The 15,791-nt window shown below is 37.9% G+C and overlaps 1 protein-coding gene across 3 annotated transcripts in view; it reads left to right on the forward strand.

Moving 5' to 3' along the window:
• LOC149176028 (P-loop containing nucleoside triphosphate hydrolases superfamily protein) overlaps positions 1–15,791 on the forward strand; it is a 150,004-nt gene that overhangs the window by 68,725 nt on the left and 65,488 nt on the right. For all 3 annotated transcript variants that reach the window (XM_089419835.1, XM_089419836.1, XM_089419837.1), the window contains 3 exons: positions 9,757–10,341; positions 10,529–10,640; positions 10,865–11,002. In XM_089419835.1, coding sequence (XP_089275961.1) covers positions 9,757–10,341; positions 10,529–10,640; positions 10,865–11,002 — 835 coding nt within the window. The remainder of the gene's footprint in view (positions 1–9,756; positions 10,342–10,528; positions 10,641–10,864; positions 11,003–15,791) is intronic.

Consider the following 15,791-nt stretch of genomic DNA (forward strand, 5'->3'; position numbering starts at 1 on the left):
AGAAAACACATAAACACAACAAATTTTATAAGGAGTTCACCCAATCCTCCTGGGCTATGTCACCTGGTCCAGCCTTCAGTGGTGGCCTTTCTATTGTGTCTTAAAGCAGAGTTTTTACAATAAGGAGCTAAAATTGAGTCTCACTTTAACAGATGATGATCAGTAGGATTGTACTTGGATTCCCCCAAGTCTCTAGAGTACACAGACTCCCCTTACTGAATCTCGACCTCAACTGGTCTCAGTGGTATGAGTCCAATTTGGCACTCAATACTTGACAGGTATACACAGAGGAGTGGCTTGAACCTCTCGAGCCTTCTTTGGAGTTCACAGACTCTCGGACTCTCTCTGTCTTTGTCTGCTCGATGCTGCCTTTGCTCTGCAGGTCAACTCGGCTTCTTTGTTCTTTGCAATTCACTTCTTTCTTGCCTTTCGGCTTTCTGTTTCTCTTTCTCTGCCCCCCTTATTCTTTGTCTGTTCGTGGCTTAAAGCCAATCTGCTCCCTGACTGTTCGTTTCCACTTCCCGGCTCTTTGGATCTCCTGCCTCTGTCCACTTGAATTTCCCTTGCTTTGTGTCATCATCATTGTGTAACGCTTCACAGAGAGGTGGCCACTTGTTTTCACACGAACTGAGTGTTAGTCCTCTTCGAACTGTTGTTATTTCCGTTGCTCCAAGATTGCCCGCGAAACTAATTCCTCTGCCAATTCATCGGTCATGCCAGACCTCAAATCTTATATGACTCAGCTTATTTCCCCGTCGAATCCGGTCATCCATCAAATCATTTCTCCGTCGTTGATCTGGAGCCTCCAGATCCTACAGTCTTTGTCCATATCGCACGGGTAAGTAGCATGACCTTTACTCGCGCGATGTGAGCGGTTTTCTCTCTCATCCGCTGGACGCGTGTCACCCAGTGTATGGCATCGGGCGGGACTCGGTCGAACCCGCTTACCGCTTGAAGCCCTTCCGATATCTTGCCGGTTTTAGTGCGGGACCCGCCTTCTAACGGAATCGGCGATTTCCGTATGGTTTTATGCTTTTCCTCATGACCAAGCGCTTGGGGGCTTTCCTTCACTGAGGGGGACGCCCTGTGATACGCGATTAGCGCTTTAGCGTATCAGAAATTGCCTCTGTTTTTGGATTTGACCTCTCGTTTGTCAATTTGTGCCAGTGCGCAGTCACCATGGGCCAACGGTCTGCGCTCTTTGACCGAGGGTCCTCGTTGTTCCGTGCTGGCCACAAATTGCCATTGTTCAAAGGTAATTTCTGATAAGCTTCGACATCCATAATACTTTGAAACTTCGATATGAGTTTTACAGAGTTCAGGGAACTTTAAGAGTGTGTAGGGATCCAATTCGGATCAGTAAGCGAATACACCCACGAATGGGAAGTATTAACTATAAGACAAAGAGGATTTTTTGATGAAGACCTGCTAAAAATGTATAGATGTGGACTTAAGGAGTATATCTGAGCAAAATTAAACTTATACAAACCTAAAACTATCGAAGAAGCTAGACATGTTGCAAAGATTATTGAGCAAAACATAAGTTTAGAATGTCATCATTCAAGGAAAATGAAGACCAACAACAATACTCAGGAAAAAAAGAAACAAACAAATGTAGGTATTGTGGGGACAAATGGACTTTAGGACACAAATGCCTTAACAAGAAGTTATATACTTATGAAGTCGGGAAGGAATCAGACTCTTCAAGTAATGAGTAAGAAAAAAGATAAAAAAGAAAAATAATTGTTGCAAATGTGGAGAAATTCGGACGCCAAGACATAAATGTGAAGACACATCCTTACGCTACTATAAAATAGTAGATGGGAAGCAAGTTGAAGTGCAAGAACGCGATGAAGAAATCATTGTCACACACTGAAGATTCAGATTCTAAGGAACCGTCATTAGTTGCAATTTCACGTATTTGGAAAAACCGTGATGAAAATAGCAACTCTTTAAAAGATCAAGAACAACAGGTAACTGCAAAATACATTCCACTACATCTTCGAAAGAAGAGAAACTAGTATCAAAGAAGGAGCATTAAGCTTATTAAACCACAAAAAACATGATGAGGAGATTACGCCCTAAAACCCTAAAGCTTAAAAGACTCATACGAGCCAAAAATTTCAATATACTTGTAGAATCTGGCAGTACTCACAATTGTATAAACATTGATCTTTGTATATGCCCAATCAAGGACCTGACCATGTTTGTAGCTACTGGGAAGAAGTTCAAAGAAACAGGAGAATGCCATAAGGTTTCAATCTAGATACAAGAACTAGAGCTACAAACAGATCTATTTGCCTTACCACTCAAAGAAATGGATGTAGCTGTAGGTGCAAAATGATTAATACAACTAGGAAGCTATACTACAAACCTTGAAGAACAGTTCATGGAGTTTAACTGGCAAGGATGACATTATAAATTAGATGGTGTTAACGATCCTAGCTTCAAGGAAGGTACAAATACTCATGAAGACTTTGCCAATCAATGCAAATATGCCACTCCATAGCAACTTGTTCAACTAGAGGAAGCCCTTCTAGTTATGCTTTGAGGACAAAGCATCTCTAAAGGGGGTGGCAACGTTATGAGTAAATAATTCATAAAAAACTATAATAATAATAATGTAATAATTAATTAATTAATTAACATTACTAAAAATTAATTATGTGAATGAAAGGTCAAAAGGCATGACCTATTTAGGTACACTGTCCGAGGGGATGTAACTCACCATTCAGTTTTTAATAAAAATGCAAATTACTTATTACACTTGCACTCAAAATCTACGCATAATAATTATTTACTGGCGTCTTCTCTCCTAACACATGCATGTTGATTGCATTTGAGATGTAGAGTTTGCATGTTGATTGCATTTGAGATGTGGAGTTTGCATGTTGATTGCATGTGACATGCAGAGTGCCCAAGTTGGTTACATGCTAGATGTGGAGTTGCATGCATGTAGATGAGTTACATGTGGCATGCATGAGATATGGATGTAACACAAGCCAAATTTATGATTGGCACTTGAGTTAAAGTAAAGAAAGCTAAAGATATGAAAGCCAATCTCTTTGAGATCTATATTGATGTGCTGGAGTCGTTTCATGAGCATAGACATGAGGGGGGGTGGATGTCTTCTACATCAGGTGTTGATTGCTTACTCCTATGTGCTAATGACTTGGTCTTGTTGGCCTCTACTCCCAAGGGCCTAAGAGATAGCTCGATGTATTAGCCAATTTTTGTGACTTTCGACAACTGACAGTCATCCTGGGTAAAATCAAGGCTTTGATGTTCAATGCAATAAAGAGCTCTCTTATAGACTTGCATTTCTACCATCGACGGGCAGAGAATGGGCTCACCATAGCATACACATCCTGGGTGTACAATTCCCTAGACCACCTTCCCCCGTTTAGATTTTCCCTTGATGCACCGTGCCATCTCTTGGTGATGAGACATGTACTAAACTAGACTATTAGTGAGGATAACTATAGATTATACACTTAGGTCACTTGGATCTCTCCTGTGAGGAGCCTTGTCTCGCAAATGTCTTTCTACCTAGAGGTCTTTTTGGATTCTCTTATACTTCATCATACTTTGACCTTAGGCATGCAAGTGCTAGTAATTACCAAATCCTGAATACAATGATATTTTGAAATGAAATCCACAATTACACAAGTATTGGACAATTGGAAACTTCTCTCTCTCACACACACATACATATAGATAGATAAATTGATAGATAGACAGGAATGAAGTACATGTATATATCATAACTTTATCACAAAGCTGGTACAATCCTCAAACTCTCCAAAAATGCTAGCTAGGGAAAACAATTAAAACTGTAGTCACCACGAAAGATCTCCAACAAGCAAATATCTACATTGTCAATATGTTAACTGCATGATCTTGCCCTAGCCTTACATTCCAAAATATCATAGCTCCAAAACCATGCAAAGTGTTAGATCCACCCTCCATGTTTTCTACTAGGATAGAAATCTTAGTGCCACAACAAGAGCAATAACAACCATATGGTTCACGTGCATAGGATCAACTGTAGTCATCGCAGGAGCAAACCTAACATCACTCGAGAGCAATTTCCCTTTTGAACATTGAAGATTTCTCTCTCTTCCTATATCTTCTCCTAGTTATCCCTCATGAAACTAAACGTCTAGCTCCTAGGGTTACATCATGAAGCTTAACATCTCCAAGACGTACAAATAAAAGCATAATGACAATGATGATTACAAAAGCTCTCTTCTTCCTTATCTACACATTCTTTGGCTATTGTTTCTCATGCAATGCATTTGGACATAAAGCTGCTGATTGCTAAACATTATGAAAAGAAAAGTAGAAATACCACAAGAAAACACAAGCATCTTCCTTCATTTCTTGGCCATAAAAGGTGTTATAAATGTAACAATCTTGGCCACATAGCCAAAGACTACAAACTGCCATGTACCTTAAAGAAGTCTAGACAGAAGATGGAGGCCACTCAAAGCAGATCAAACATTGAGTCAGAAGAAAATGCATACAACAGAAGACAACCACTAAGGTGTTGAAAAAGAAAAAAGGCAGCATGTGACTTCAATGACAAATTGAAGTCAGCATGGCCTCAGGGCGAGCTGCTCAAGAAAGCAAAAGAAGAATTCAGTTAGTGTTAGAGTAGCAGCATCTCAGGGGGAGAGCAGCCCCAAGAATGCCTTGGAAGAGAGAGCAAACATGTGAACACTGAAGACTAAATTTGCATCTGAGGTGTGGTAGAGAGTTAGTGCTTTACATGTTAGCATAACAAATGAAGATAGACCGCAGCAAAAACAAATGATTTAGCTGGTAATGGTGTCCTTGAGCAAGGTTTAAATGGTTGTTGCAGCTGAAGCAAACTCTAATGAAAGTACTAAGGACATTGACAAGATAGTAAAGGCCTTTGTTTTTGAGCTAAAATTAAAATCAAAGTCTTTGAAGGAAAAAATTGTATTGAAGGACTCTAAATCCAAAGAGAAAAATCTCAAAGGAAAAACAAGCACCTCCTGCACAATATATTCAACAAGAAAGTTAGTGTCACTAAAGAAGAAAATGACACAAATCTTCATTCAAAGAGCTTATGCAAGAAATGCATAATCTACTTACAGCAAGAAAAATCCTATGATGCAGCATGGAAATAGTAGGGATTCAGAGAGATTGGCAAGCTACATTCATGATTTTTTATTAACAATGAGTGTTGGAATCAAGTTTGTGAAAAGTTCAGGGCAACAAAGCATCACACAACTAGATGGATACAAACATGTTCAGTATGCTATAAATTCTTGTAGCGAAGGCATATGGAAGGGAGTTTGGCAAAAGTCCAACAAAACTAAGTTTGGCAATAGTGCAATACCAAAAGAATGATAATCAATTAAAGATCTACAAGTACTCTTGGCAATGAAGTGTGATCTCATCAGTTTTCTCTCAAAGATATGAGAGTTAAAAAGTGCACTAATGAGAAAGATAGAACAAGTGACGATAGAAAAACAACGCAAAAAATGCTTTACTTATGGTGATCATTGGTTGAATATTCAACTTTGGGCTGATACAAAGTTTCAAACGCTTGTGACACGTTGATAAAAAGAAAAGTGCAGTGATCGTGAAAGTCAAGTTTCCAACAATGCTTTGCAATACAAGGATGTACATGCATCAAACTAGGGTTTATCCAAATGCTAAAGTGAACCATCCTCCAAGTCATGATCTTGGGCTTAGTGCCCCTCATCCAAGATGGTGTTTTCTTCAACAAAATGTTAGTCCAATGTTCCCTCTTCCATGTTGGTCCATTGTCCAAGTGTCCTCATGCAAGACGCTCCTCCAACCCCGTGGCACTTGCCTTCAAATGTGCCCCATGTGACTCTCATGCGTGCTACAATGGTCATAATGCTCCAATGCTCCTCAACATGTGTTGGGGTCTATCACCAGCCTCCATGCAGTATGCTCCTCAACCCAAGCATTCACAAGTAAAGTATCCAACCTTCAAGATATACATCACATGGCCTGAAACTCCAAGGGCCAAGTGCCCTTCTCGAAGTGCTTAGCATTCCTCCTAGGTAGGCAGTGGGTTAGGCAATATGTCGATTAGAATAACAACCTCGTAGGTAAGGGCACTGGTCCAGCACTCTATGTGAGGTCAAGAATTCATCCAAACTGAGGAATCTGTATGTCCATGAAGCATTGCAAAGGGCCTAGGAGACATAGTGCTTTCCTAGCAAGGTGAAAAGACTTTTGGAGTAACCACAAAAACTAACATTACAGATTTCTTTATTTAAATAGTCATCATATTTCAGTGAGCTGAAAAGGCTTTTACTAGTTGGAAGCAACTTTTGTGTGCTTCTTATAGATACTATTTCAGAAGAGACAATTTGGTGAATATAGGCCGATTTTTCTATTCAATGTTTTTCCCTTTTTTTCATCTTTAATTCCAGAGTTTTTTTTTTTGCAAACTAGATTTGGTTGAAAATACCCTATAGAGGTTATTACATTGGCTGTTGGTGATGATTCTTTTGTATCTGTATATGGTTAAAACCAATGTTCCACCAAGGTTCCGGGACGAGGGGGCGAGGGAGCGAGGGGGCGCGGGAGCGGCCTATGCAAAAGCTCCCTACCATTTTTTAGGAAACTTGGGGGAGCGTCAGGGTCTTAAAAATTTATAAATATAAAATATAATTTATTAATTGAGTCCACTATGACAATTTGGGTTGAATTGAAAAGCTGCAAAGCAGGATCATTGATATGAATTCCTGGAGCAAGAAAGCAATGAATTTGAAAATTTACACAATCCTTCTTAGAAGAAAACTTAAACAAAGAGAGAACTGTCCTTCTTAGAAGAAAACTTAAACATAGAGAGAACTCAGAACTATAGTGGATTATGTATAATGATTTTGAGAAACTGGACTTCTAAGTTCTTGACATATTAGTTAGGCAAGGCGTAGATTTTCAACTGATAATATTAATATATGAATAGCCTATTTGGCAATGCTTCCATAGGACTAGCCCATATGTCTGATATACCTTCACAATTCTGTTTTAGATACTGCTAACCTAGAGAAAAAGTCTAAAAGAAATCATTTTTGGAACTTGGACTAAATGGAACTTGGATGCTTTTTCCATAGGTAAAGACCATAGGCCTAATATAGTAATAGGCTGACTGTCTATTGTTTATTCAGTTCCCAGGTAACCATTGCGACAGCCATAACCTTGTGCCATAGATTTTTCCATCGAAAATCTCATGCAAAAAATGATAGACACGTAAGTGGAAGTTACTTTCTTCTTTTCATGTTGTTAGACTGCATAGTTAGTTTCCATTTTACAGATCCTGCTGGTTTCTTTCTTTGAGTGAATGTTTATTTTGAACCCTTTAAGTTCTCATGGAATCAAAATTAGATGTCAAGGCAGAATTTTGAGAAATCATATAGGAAAGTAGTTGGGTGGCTAGTGGAATATTAACATTCTGTATTTTAATCAGGTCTTATTATATCAACAATATTATATTTCAGTCAGGTCACATCAACACAATGCATGGTAGTCAAGGAGGCAGTCTTTTAAGTTTAACAAGTCGGATTTTTCACCCATACTTGTGGTTAATTGGTTCCTGGAAACAAAATAGTCAGATCCACTTTTCAGAACACGTGACAATAGGCTCTTTTCCTAAACCTACTATCACCATGAACGGGGAGAGCCCATATTGAACCGATTCAAGGTCTTGGTTTTCCTAGCTTGCACTTTCAACTAATTGTATTAATTCACTGACTCTTTTTAGGTAATTTACCTTTTGTATACAATTCCTAATACAATCAATAATGATACAGGCATTGTTTATTAAAATCCGAACAGTGAAATCCAACGTTGTGAGTGGAGCGCTCAGCGAACTTGCAAAGGCTGTGAGTGTGTTGTTCATGGTTCAAGGTGCCGTTTTTATAACATGAAACAACGATTTTCCAAAACCCTAAACGTTAATTAACTCTTAATTAAAATATTAAGTTCAGCATTTAGTTAATTAAAATGGTTTTTAATGCATTAAAGGTGTGCCACGTCCCCCCTCGTCCCCCCACGTCCCCTCTCGTCCCCCCACGCCCCCCCCACGTCCCCTCTCGTCCCCCCACGTCCCCCTTTTTGGAAACGCCCCCTCAGGGAAGGGAAACGTTTCCCTGGCACGTCCCCCCGAGTTTCCTCCATTTTGGGAGCGTGGGGAAACGTCCCCTACTCGTCCCCAAGTCCCCGGAGCGCGGGGGTGCGAGGAAACTAGACCCCTAGGGGGGGGGGGCGAGTCCCCGTGGAACACTGGTTAAAACTAAGTTATCGGAAACAGCCCTCTCAAGTCCCAACCCCCGGAAACGCCGTTCCACGTTTTGGAAATGGAAACCCGTATGATTGACCTCTGAAACGTTACTGATACGTTTCGTAGCCGTTTCATTTTTTTGGAAAAGACAAATCTCAGTCTGAAACGTTTCAGACATTTTAATTTTCTTTTGAATCTGTTTCCAGATTTCTTGAAACGTATCACAAATTTCGATCCAAGCAATGTGTAGACATGGCAATCAATTGCAAAAATACTAAATTTAGAAACACCCAGTTCTTATAGACATGGGCTGTATGCAAAAACATAATGACAGGTCTGCAAAAGATTATATACTGACATTTTTAAACTGAAACAACTGGAAAATTTGCAGATTTAGAGAATTGCTGACAAAAGTTGTCCATGGAGTCTGCAAATAATACGAGATAACTTGAGCACATCCTAGAACAGAGAAATGGCCACCATAGATCACCCAACAAATAAAACTTGAGTGGCTTTTCTTCCTTCTAATGGTGGAGATTGCAATGGAAACTTGAAAGCAGGCATCAAAGCTAAAGTCAACGGTGGTTTTTTTTGTTAAAATCCCAGTCGCTGGTTTCATACTCCTAAATATGATTAGTTTTTTTTAACAGAAACAGCCCAATTTGTTATTGTTGTCAGAATGAGGTCGGAATTCCTGTGGTTAGATAAGAGGAACTTACGAGAAGGTAAACCATTGAATAATTTAGAATTTATTATGAAGGTTATTGGCTTTTTTAAATGTTAAATTTCATTGTGGAACGAGGATTAAAAATTGAAATGTAAAATAGATTACCACATTCTAAAATTAAAGTTGAGATTAATAAAATTAAGTTTATTTTAAGTACGGACTTTGTCAAAATTCTTGATGAATTAAATTCTTTATAATAGAATTTTAAAACTTTATTATATATGAAATAAATTTAAGCCATTTTTTATAATATAATTTTTTAAAATGGAGCATGGCTGTATATTAAAAAATTGATTATTTAAGAAGTGAAAATGAATATAAATCTAAATTGATTTTATATACATAGATCGTGAAAAATCTAATTAATAATAATGGTTTACCTTTTTATTTATAAAAAACAATTCTCATTTTATTTGACAAATATATATATATATATATATACACACGCACGCGCCGTTTCTTTGCTGTATTGTATCTGGATTTTTTGAAAATTTGTTGTATCCGTTTCAAACCCTGTATCCATATCCGTTTCAGTGCAACTTAGGGTTAAAAGCACATGTATGTTGGATTAAATGAAGAAATTTTGTGAGATTTGGTGAATAGAACAAACAATTGTTGAATTTATTCTTTGCAGACAATTATATCCTACCATTTTCTGAGTCTTTCTAGTAAGTTCTTTTTCTGTCATTGTATTTTTTCCATCTATGTGCTAGTTTAATGATTGAATACTGGACAGGGGCCCATCTCTAATTCATTCTGTGAGGGATCCATCACTTTACACGTCTCTTCGTCAGCCTGCGTTTGATCTTATTCAGACAATTATTGTTGCCGATGCAGTGGCATTGACATCCTTGTGGTCTAGGCAATGCAATCGCCATATCTTATTTGCAAAATTACCCCATGTGATTGATGAAGATGATGATGAATCACAACCTATGAGTGAAATTGAAGAGGCAGATCGAAATTGCTGGACAGAATTCAACATGTTGAGCAAATTGACATCTAAAGATTGCGTAGAATGGTTTTGCATTCCACTTCTATGGGTTGAAGTTCTAACAAAAAGTGTACCTTCATCTTTACCTCTGTCTTTTACAAATTCTGTGATGTGGGCTTTGTCAAGGCTTTCAACAATTGAACCTGATATCAGCAACTTGGTGAAAATGCCAGTGTTAGAGTGGATATCAGTGCATTTTGCAAAATATAATGCTTCTTTTACATGGGACATACCCAAAGGTTGTGATGATGGAGCAGATGGTAAAGGTTGTATTAATTCAATCAAAGCTGCACCTCATTGTGTCAATCTACTTAGACTAATAAGAAGGTGAGTTGGTATAGTTATATAGGTAAGTAAGCTTTGTTGTAAAATTAAGTGGATATTAGGAATGATGTGAGTTCATCCACAGCAGATCCCCAAATTAATTACATTTAATGGAGGAAATTTTTGTTTTCTGTTAGTCGTGTAAAATTCTGTCATTATTCTGATTCATATGCTAATGTTGGGGTTGCAGGTGTGCTGCTTATTATGCTGGACAAATTGAAGAAAGTGAACTTCGCATGCAGTGGACATGGGAACCGAGGATGTGTGAAACTATCATTCTGTTGTTTGTGGATCCCCATGATGTAAGCCTTGTTGATGCTCCACTGATTTGCCTACAGTCTGATCTAGAATTGCAAGATTTTACTGCATCACAGCTGTTGGAGTTATGCCGGGTTTTGTATATTTTTTTAACACGGACATTGAAAGTCCTTATTGCTTGCTGTCTTAAATGAGTCTACATAGACTTGAATTGGTATACAAATTCCAGTCTTCTGGCATGTCACAGTTAGCGTTGTTATGCATGTAGGTTGTGAGGACGGCTGGGAAAGTTATTTTGGAGCAAGTTTCAAACACTCGTGGAGTTGTCAGTGGACTGCAATTCCTTTGCTCTAGCCAAGCTTCTATCTCTGCAATGTCTTTGGGTTTACGCTATGCAATAAAAATGGTTAGTTTTATAACTCATATGGAAAAGCTAAGATGAACCCAAAAATGACAAGAACAAGAGCAACAACCACAAGGTTCAGCACTTTGAAATGTTGCATTTCCTGAATTTTTGCCATGAAGTTTTTGCTTGCTGTTATGTTGCTGAAAAGTTAATCATTAAATCATCAGAAACCCAAATTGAAACCCATCATACAAAACCCACGTTTTAAGTTGCAACTTGTATAACAGACTTAGATTCAGTGTAATACAAAAAACAAATGGGAAAAATGATCATATTGTCCAATCATCAATGTCCATAGATATATTCCTGGAATATCCCCATAATCTACCTATAACATCCCTGGAATCTGTCAAAATCATCCCCAAAATCTTTTCAAAGTGGCCTTGTAATCTACTTGAAAACATCTTGGTGATGGACAGTAAGTCCCCGGGTCCTCAATGGATTCCCCAACAATTTGAGGACATTTCGTAAAGTGCTTCCCTTTCTTTTGAACTTTGGGGCAAGTGCCATCTCAAAAACCTCATTTCCACTGCTACTTACAGAACTAATTTTTCCATCTATCTTGTGCAAGAGATTGATGCTGAATTCCTTAAATGTTAAAATTTGCATAGGAAGGAGGCAAACTTTTTAAAGTTATAGCCACCACATTTTCTTCCATTTTCCTTTCAATTGATTTCATTTTGTTATTTTAATTGAAAATAACAAACTTAAGTGAGAAAGCTCTACCCACACTGGAGGTTTTATGCGTGTTCAATATATCCCCCCACATGCTAAATGCATCATGACCATCTAGACCTTCAAGGAGCATCTCATTTATTATTGAGAGCTTGATTAACATCAACATCTCTCAATTTTTTGCATCATACTTGGGCATTCAGATCGTCCTAAGTACACACCTTCTTCCTCATTACAAGTTTGTCCAAACATTTGTATTCAAAGATTGCGAGCATTTTTTTGTTTCCATATATTAAACTTTTGGTTATGTGCAACATTACATGGGATAAATTGACCATTTTTAAGGTTTGTTGTTGCTTAATCCACACCTCGGTTAATATAGAGAAAATCTTTAATCCACTTGGTATGGCCTTGGGGGCAAGTCTTGAGTTGAGTAACTATCACTCAAATCTCAACTCTTTCGTCTAGGGCCTAGGCTAACTCCTAGCGAAGCCAAGGGGGGTAGTCCCTAAAAGATAAATAAGGCTTGATTAAAGCTAAGTTAAGCAAGAAATATCTAGGAGTTAATTGAATTAGCCAAAGTACATTCAACCATAAACATATAAAGAAATCATGTCACTTTTAAGCATGTAAATAACTTCACAAGTAAATAAAATAACCATAACCATCAATAAGCAAGCGATATAGCAATGATAATCAAATGACTGAAATACCCTTGAGCAAATGATATAGCAATTGGACACCAGTGCCAAATAGAGAGTGCTTATGGAAAGTAAATGCTTGTACTTGGAAATGAAATGCCAAAAGTAAATATTGCTTGAAAGTAAATATGGCAAATGAGATATACCCCAATGCTGAATGTTGTGGAGAGATGTTCTTGGTTCATTTTATTAAGTTAGATTTCAATTGAATTTAGATTAACTGATGAATGTAAGATGGTGGATATCTGGTGATCAGTATGAGTGCACAATGTGTGATATGTGTGATTGCAATAAAGTAAATCTAAGTGAGATGTGTTTCCTCTTCTACCTTATCCTTTGAATGGGTTAAGGAAGGCCGCAAGGAGACCCAATAGGAAGCTAAGGCTTCATGCACTCTCTTGATTTCACAATTCAACTAGTTGCTGGATATCAGGCTAGGCCTGCAATGACGGAGAGCATAAGAGAGCTTGATGGGGTTCGTTACTATTTGCAAAAATTGAAATCTAAACTAATAACATAAAATCAAATCTAATCTATGAAATTGAAACCTACTCTTATGTTTTGCGGTGTTAAGTACATTTTAACCCAATGAAAGTAAATGACAAAAGATGAGACACAACACAAGAGGCCCCCACTGGGTAGGTGGGATGCCTGGGAGACTCTCCTAGCTCTCAAGAGATTACAATGCCTTTATGAGTGATGGTATCCCTTGTGAATAAAGGGAGAAAAAGATGGTTTCAAGGTTACAATGATGGTAGAATTGCTTGTTTTGCAAAGGGCACAATATGAGCTTCTTTCAGGGTGCTTGAATTGGCTGCACCACCCCTTGTAAAATTGCAGGCCTGCTAAATCCAGCAAACAAATCCAAGTGAAAAGTGCCAAAAATCACTTTGGAACACTAAAATTTTGTTACTACAAAAACCCGAAGATATTCTACGTAAAAATGTACAATTTCCTACTCTAACACAACCAAGCAATGTCACACTAAGGCAGCCTTTGTTGGCTGATTTTATTTCTGTTAGGAAACCAGTAAAATGAAGCCTTTGAAATGCTAGATTTGTCAATAAAACTCATAAAAATCGAACAAAAAAATATTTGGAGAAAATTTAGAGTTTTATATGAGAAGAGAAGAAAAGTTTGGGGGTCTTCAAAGTCCTTGGAGGCACTTTATGCTAAGTGGAAATAATGCTTTGTTTGTAATTGAAGATGGATGCTCAACTGAGGAGGTGCCCAATCTCCAAGTTAGAGGAACATGGAAAAAATTATGTTCTTGCCAAGAAGTCAGTAGTCATAGGTGTAACTTGCATAATGAAACTGAGTACACATGCTATTCAACCGAGAAACACATGTTATATTCAATTCAATAATACAATCTAGCAAGAAGACAAGCAAACAATTGTTTGTCTTCTCCTTTGGACAACAATTTCTCTAGTAAGGCCTAGGATACAAACACAAAGAAATGAAATTAAAATGATACAAGGTTACCTCAAAAGAACTTCAAGCAAACCACATAAGTCACAATAACATAAGCCTCCAAAGCCTTTTTATTAATCAATGGTAGAGCAATTACAAAATAGCAACACTTCCCCAAACTCTCACGCTTCCATGCTTCCATACTGCTTAACAATGGAGGAGAAACTCCAATATATAAGAGAGGGGGTGAAGATCCCAATGAGGGTTCCCAAGTGGCAAAGATGATAATCCCAAAGCAAAACGAGCTGATCCAAGTGTCTAATAGCTGCCAAAAGAAGGCTACGAAGAGCCTCCATGTGGACAATGTCAATTACAATAGGGGACAACATATATCTCCAAGTGTAGAATGTGAGTCGGAGAGGGAGACATGTGTAGGGGATCAAAGAGTGAGTGGGCAAGATGATTCTGCGTACTCCAAGTGTTATGCATAGGTATCCTAGGAGGCAGCGTAGGTTGCCAAGTGAGCAACATAACACATGGAGGATAAACACACTGCTAAGTGTGGGAGTGTGGGAATGAGAGGGAGTGAACTCCCACTTCTCCCACAACCCGTACTTTAACTCATGGGGAAGCCAACAAGTAGACTCGGCTAGCGATAAATAACCCAACTCGGCCCCCACTAACTTGCAATAGTTGGCAGCTTAACTCGGCCTGCATTAGTGAGACCAAATTGGCCTCCAAGTCATCACTTAATTGACACTTGATTGCTTACCCTCTTCACTTCACTGCTTGAGAGACTCGGTTGACTGGAGACATGTTTTTAACATATTCCTAGATATTTAATTTCTGATTTTTTGTCTTTTTCTCACTTTTATGAGTAAAAGTGTGTTTGCAAGGTGAAAATATAATATTTTCCACCCCAAAGTGGGTATTAGGGTATTGTTGGTACTCTAAGTATGAAAATCAAGTACTAACATGCCATACAACATTTGCTAGTGCCAATCTTTTATTTGTTACATAAATTTTAATTAAAAATTCCCGTTATGCGAGAATTTTTTAATTATTAAAAAATCCTACTAGAACCTAATGCAATTTCGTGAGACCCAATATAATGCCTAGCATGATAATATACATTGACCCTAGACTTAGAAAACACACTCAAGGCCCAATTATTAAGACAAGCTCTAGCTTTGGAGGTCGCGAGTGAAAAAACTCAATTAGTTATTTACTGCTAAAAAGAAAAAATAATTAATTAAGTGAAAAAAACTTTGGAGCAACTTCCTTTGTAACCAGGTCCCAAGGGTCTAAGTTTGTTACATAAGTTCATCATGCTAGTGGCATTTTATACAATTCCCCCACGGGTTTACAAAATTTACATAGAGAAAGAAGAGAGAAGAAAAGAGAGAGAAGGGGCAAAATTTCCTTGTTGGACTTTTGAACTTGAAAATTTTGATTGGTGCCTTGTTCATTGGGCAATGGAGTCCTCCTTATTTTGCTAAGTACAATTAAGCAGGTAACAAGGTCTAAATACACATTGAAACAAATGCAAGTAAGGGTTATTTGAGTCACTCTCTCGCTATTGTAATTTGGTATCTAATAATTTAGTACTGTAAAGAATAATAATCTTGAATCTTTATGTAGCAATTGCACAACAACTTGCCAATTACTACAAATATTAAAATTAAACTCCAGGCTATTACTAAACTTTAAATCCATTTGTTCAAATTGTCTTCTATAGAATTAACACAATTTTTTACTAATCTTGAATGTATAGATACTTTTTACAGAGGAAATATCCAGGCAGATCCACCCAAAGGGATCACATCCCACTGGCTTATTAACAGAGCCTAACCCCAAGGGCATTGAGGAGAATTGACCCCGTGACCTCCCATTAGTGAGGTGCTTTAGCAACGAGAACTCATCAAATTGAGCTAACCCTCAGGGCATCTTGAATGTATAGATACTTGTTTAAATATCGGCTCACTTTTGTCTTGTAAACA

The sequence above is a fragment of the Pinus tabuliformis genome, chromosome 4_1 (assembly GCF_031772625.1).
Source record: "Pinus tabuliformis cultivar Carrire ecotype Pingquan chromosome 4_1, CPIR1, whole genome shotgun sequence".
Lineage (NCBI taxonomy): Eukaryota > Viridiplantae > Streptophyta > Pinopsida > Pinales > Pinaceae > Pinus > Pinus tabuliformis.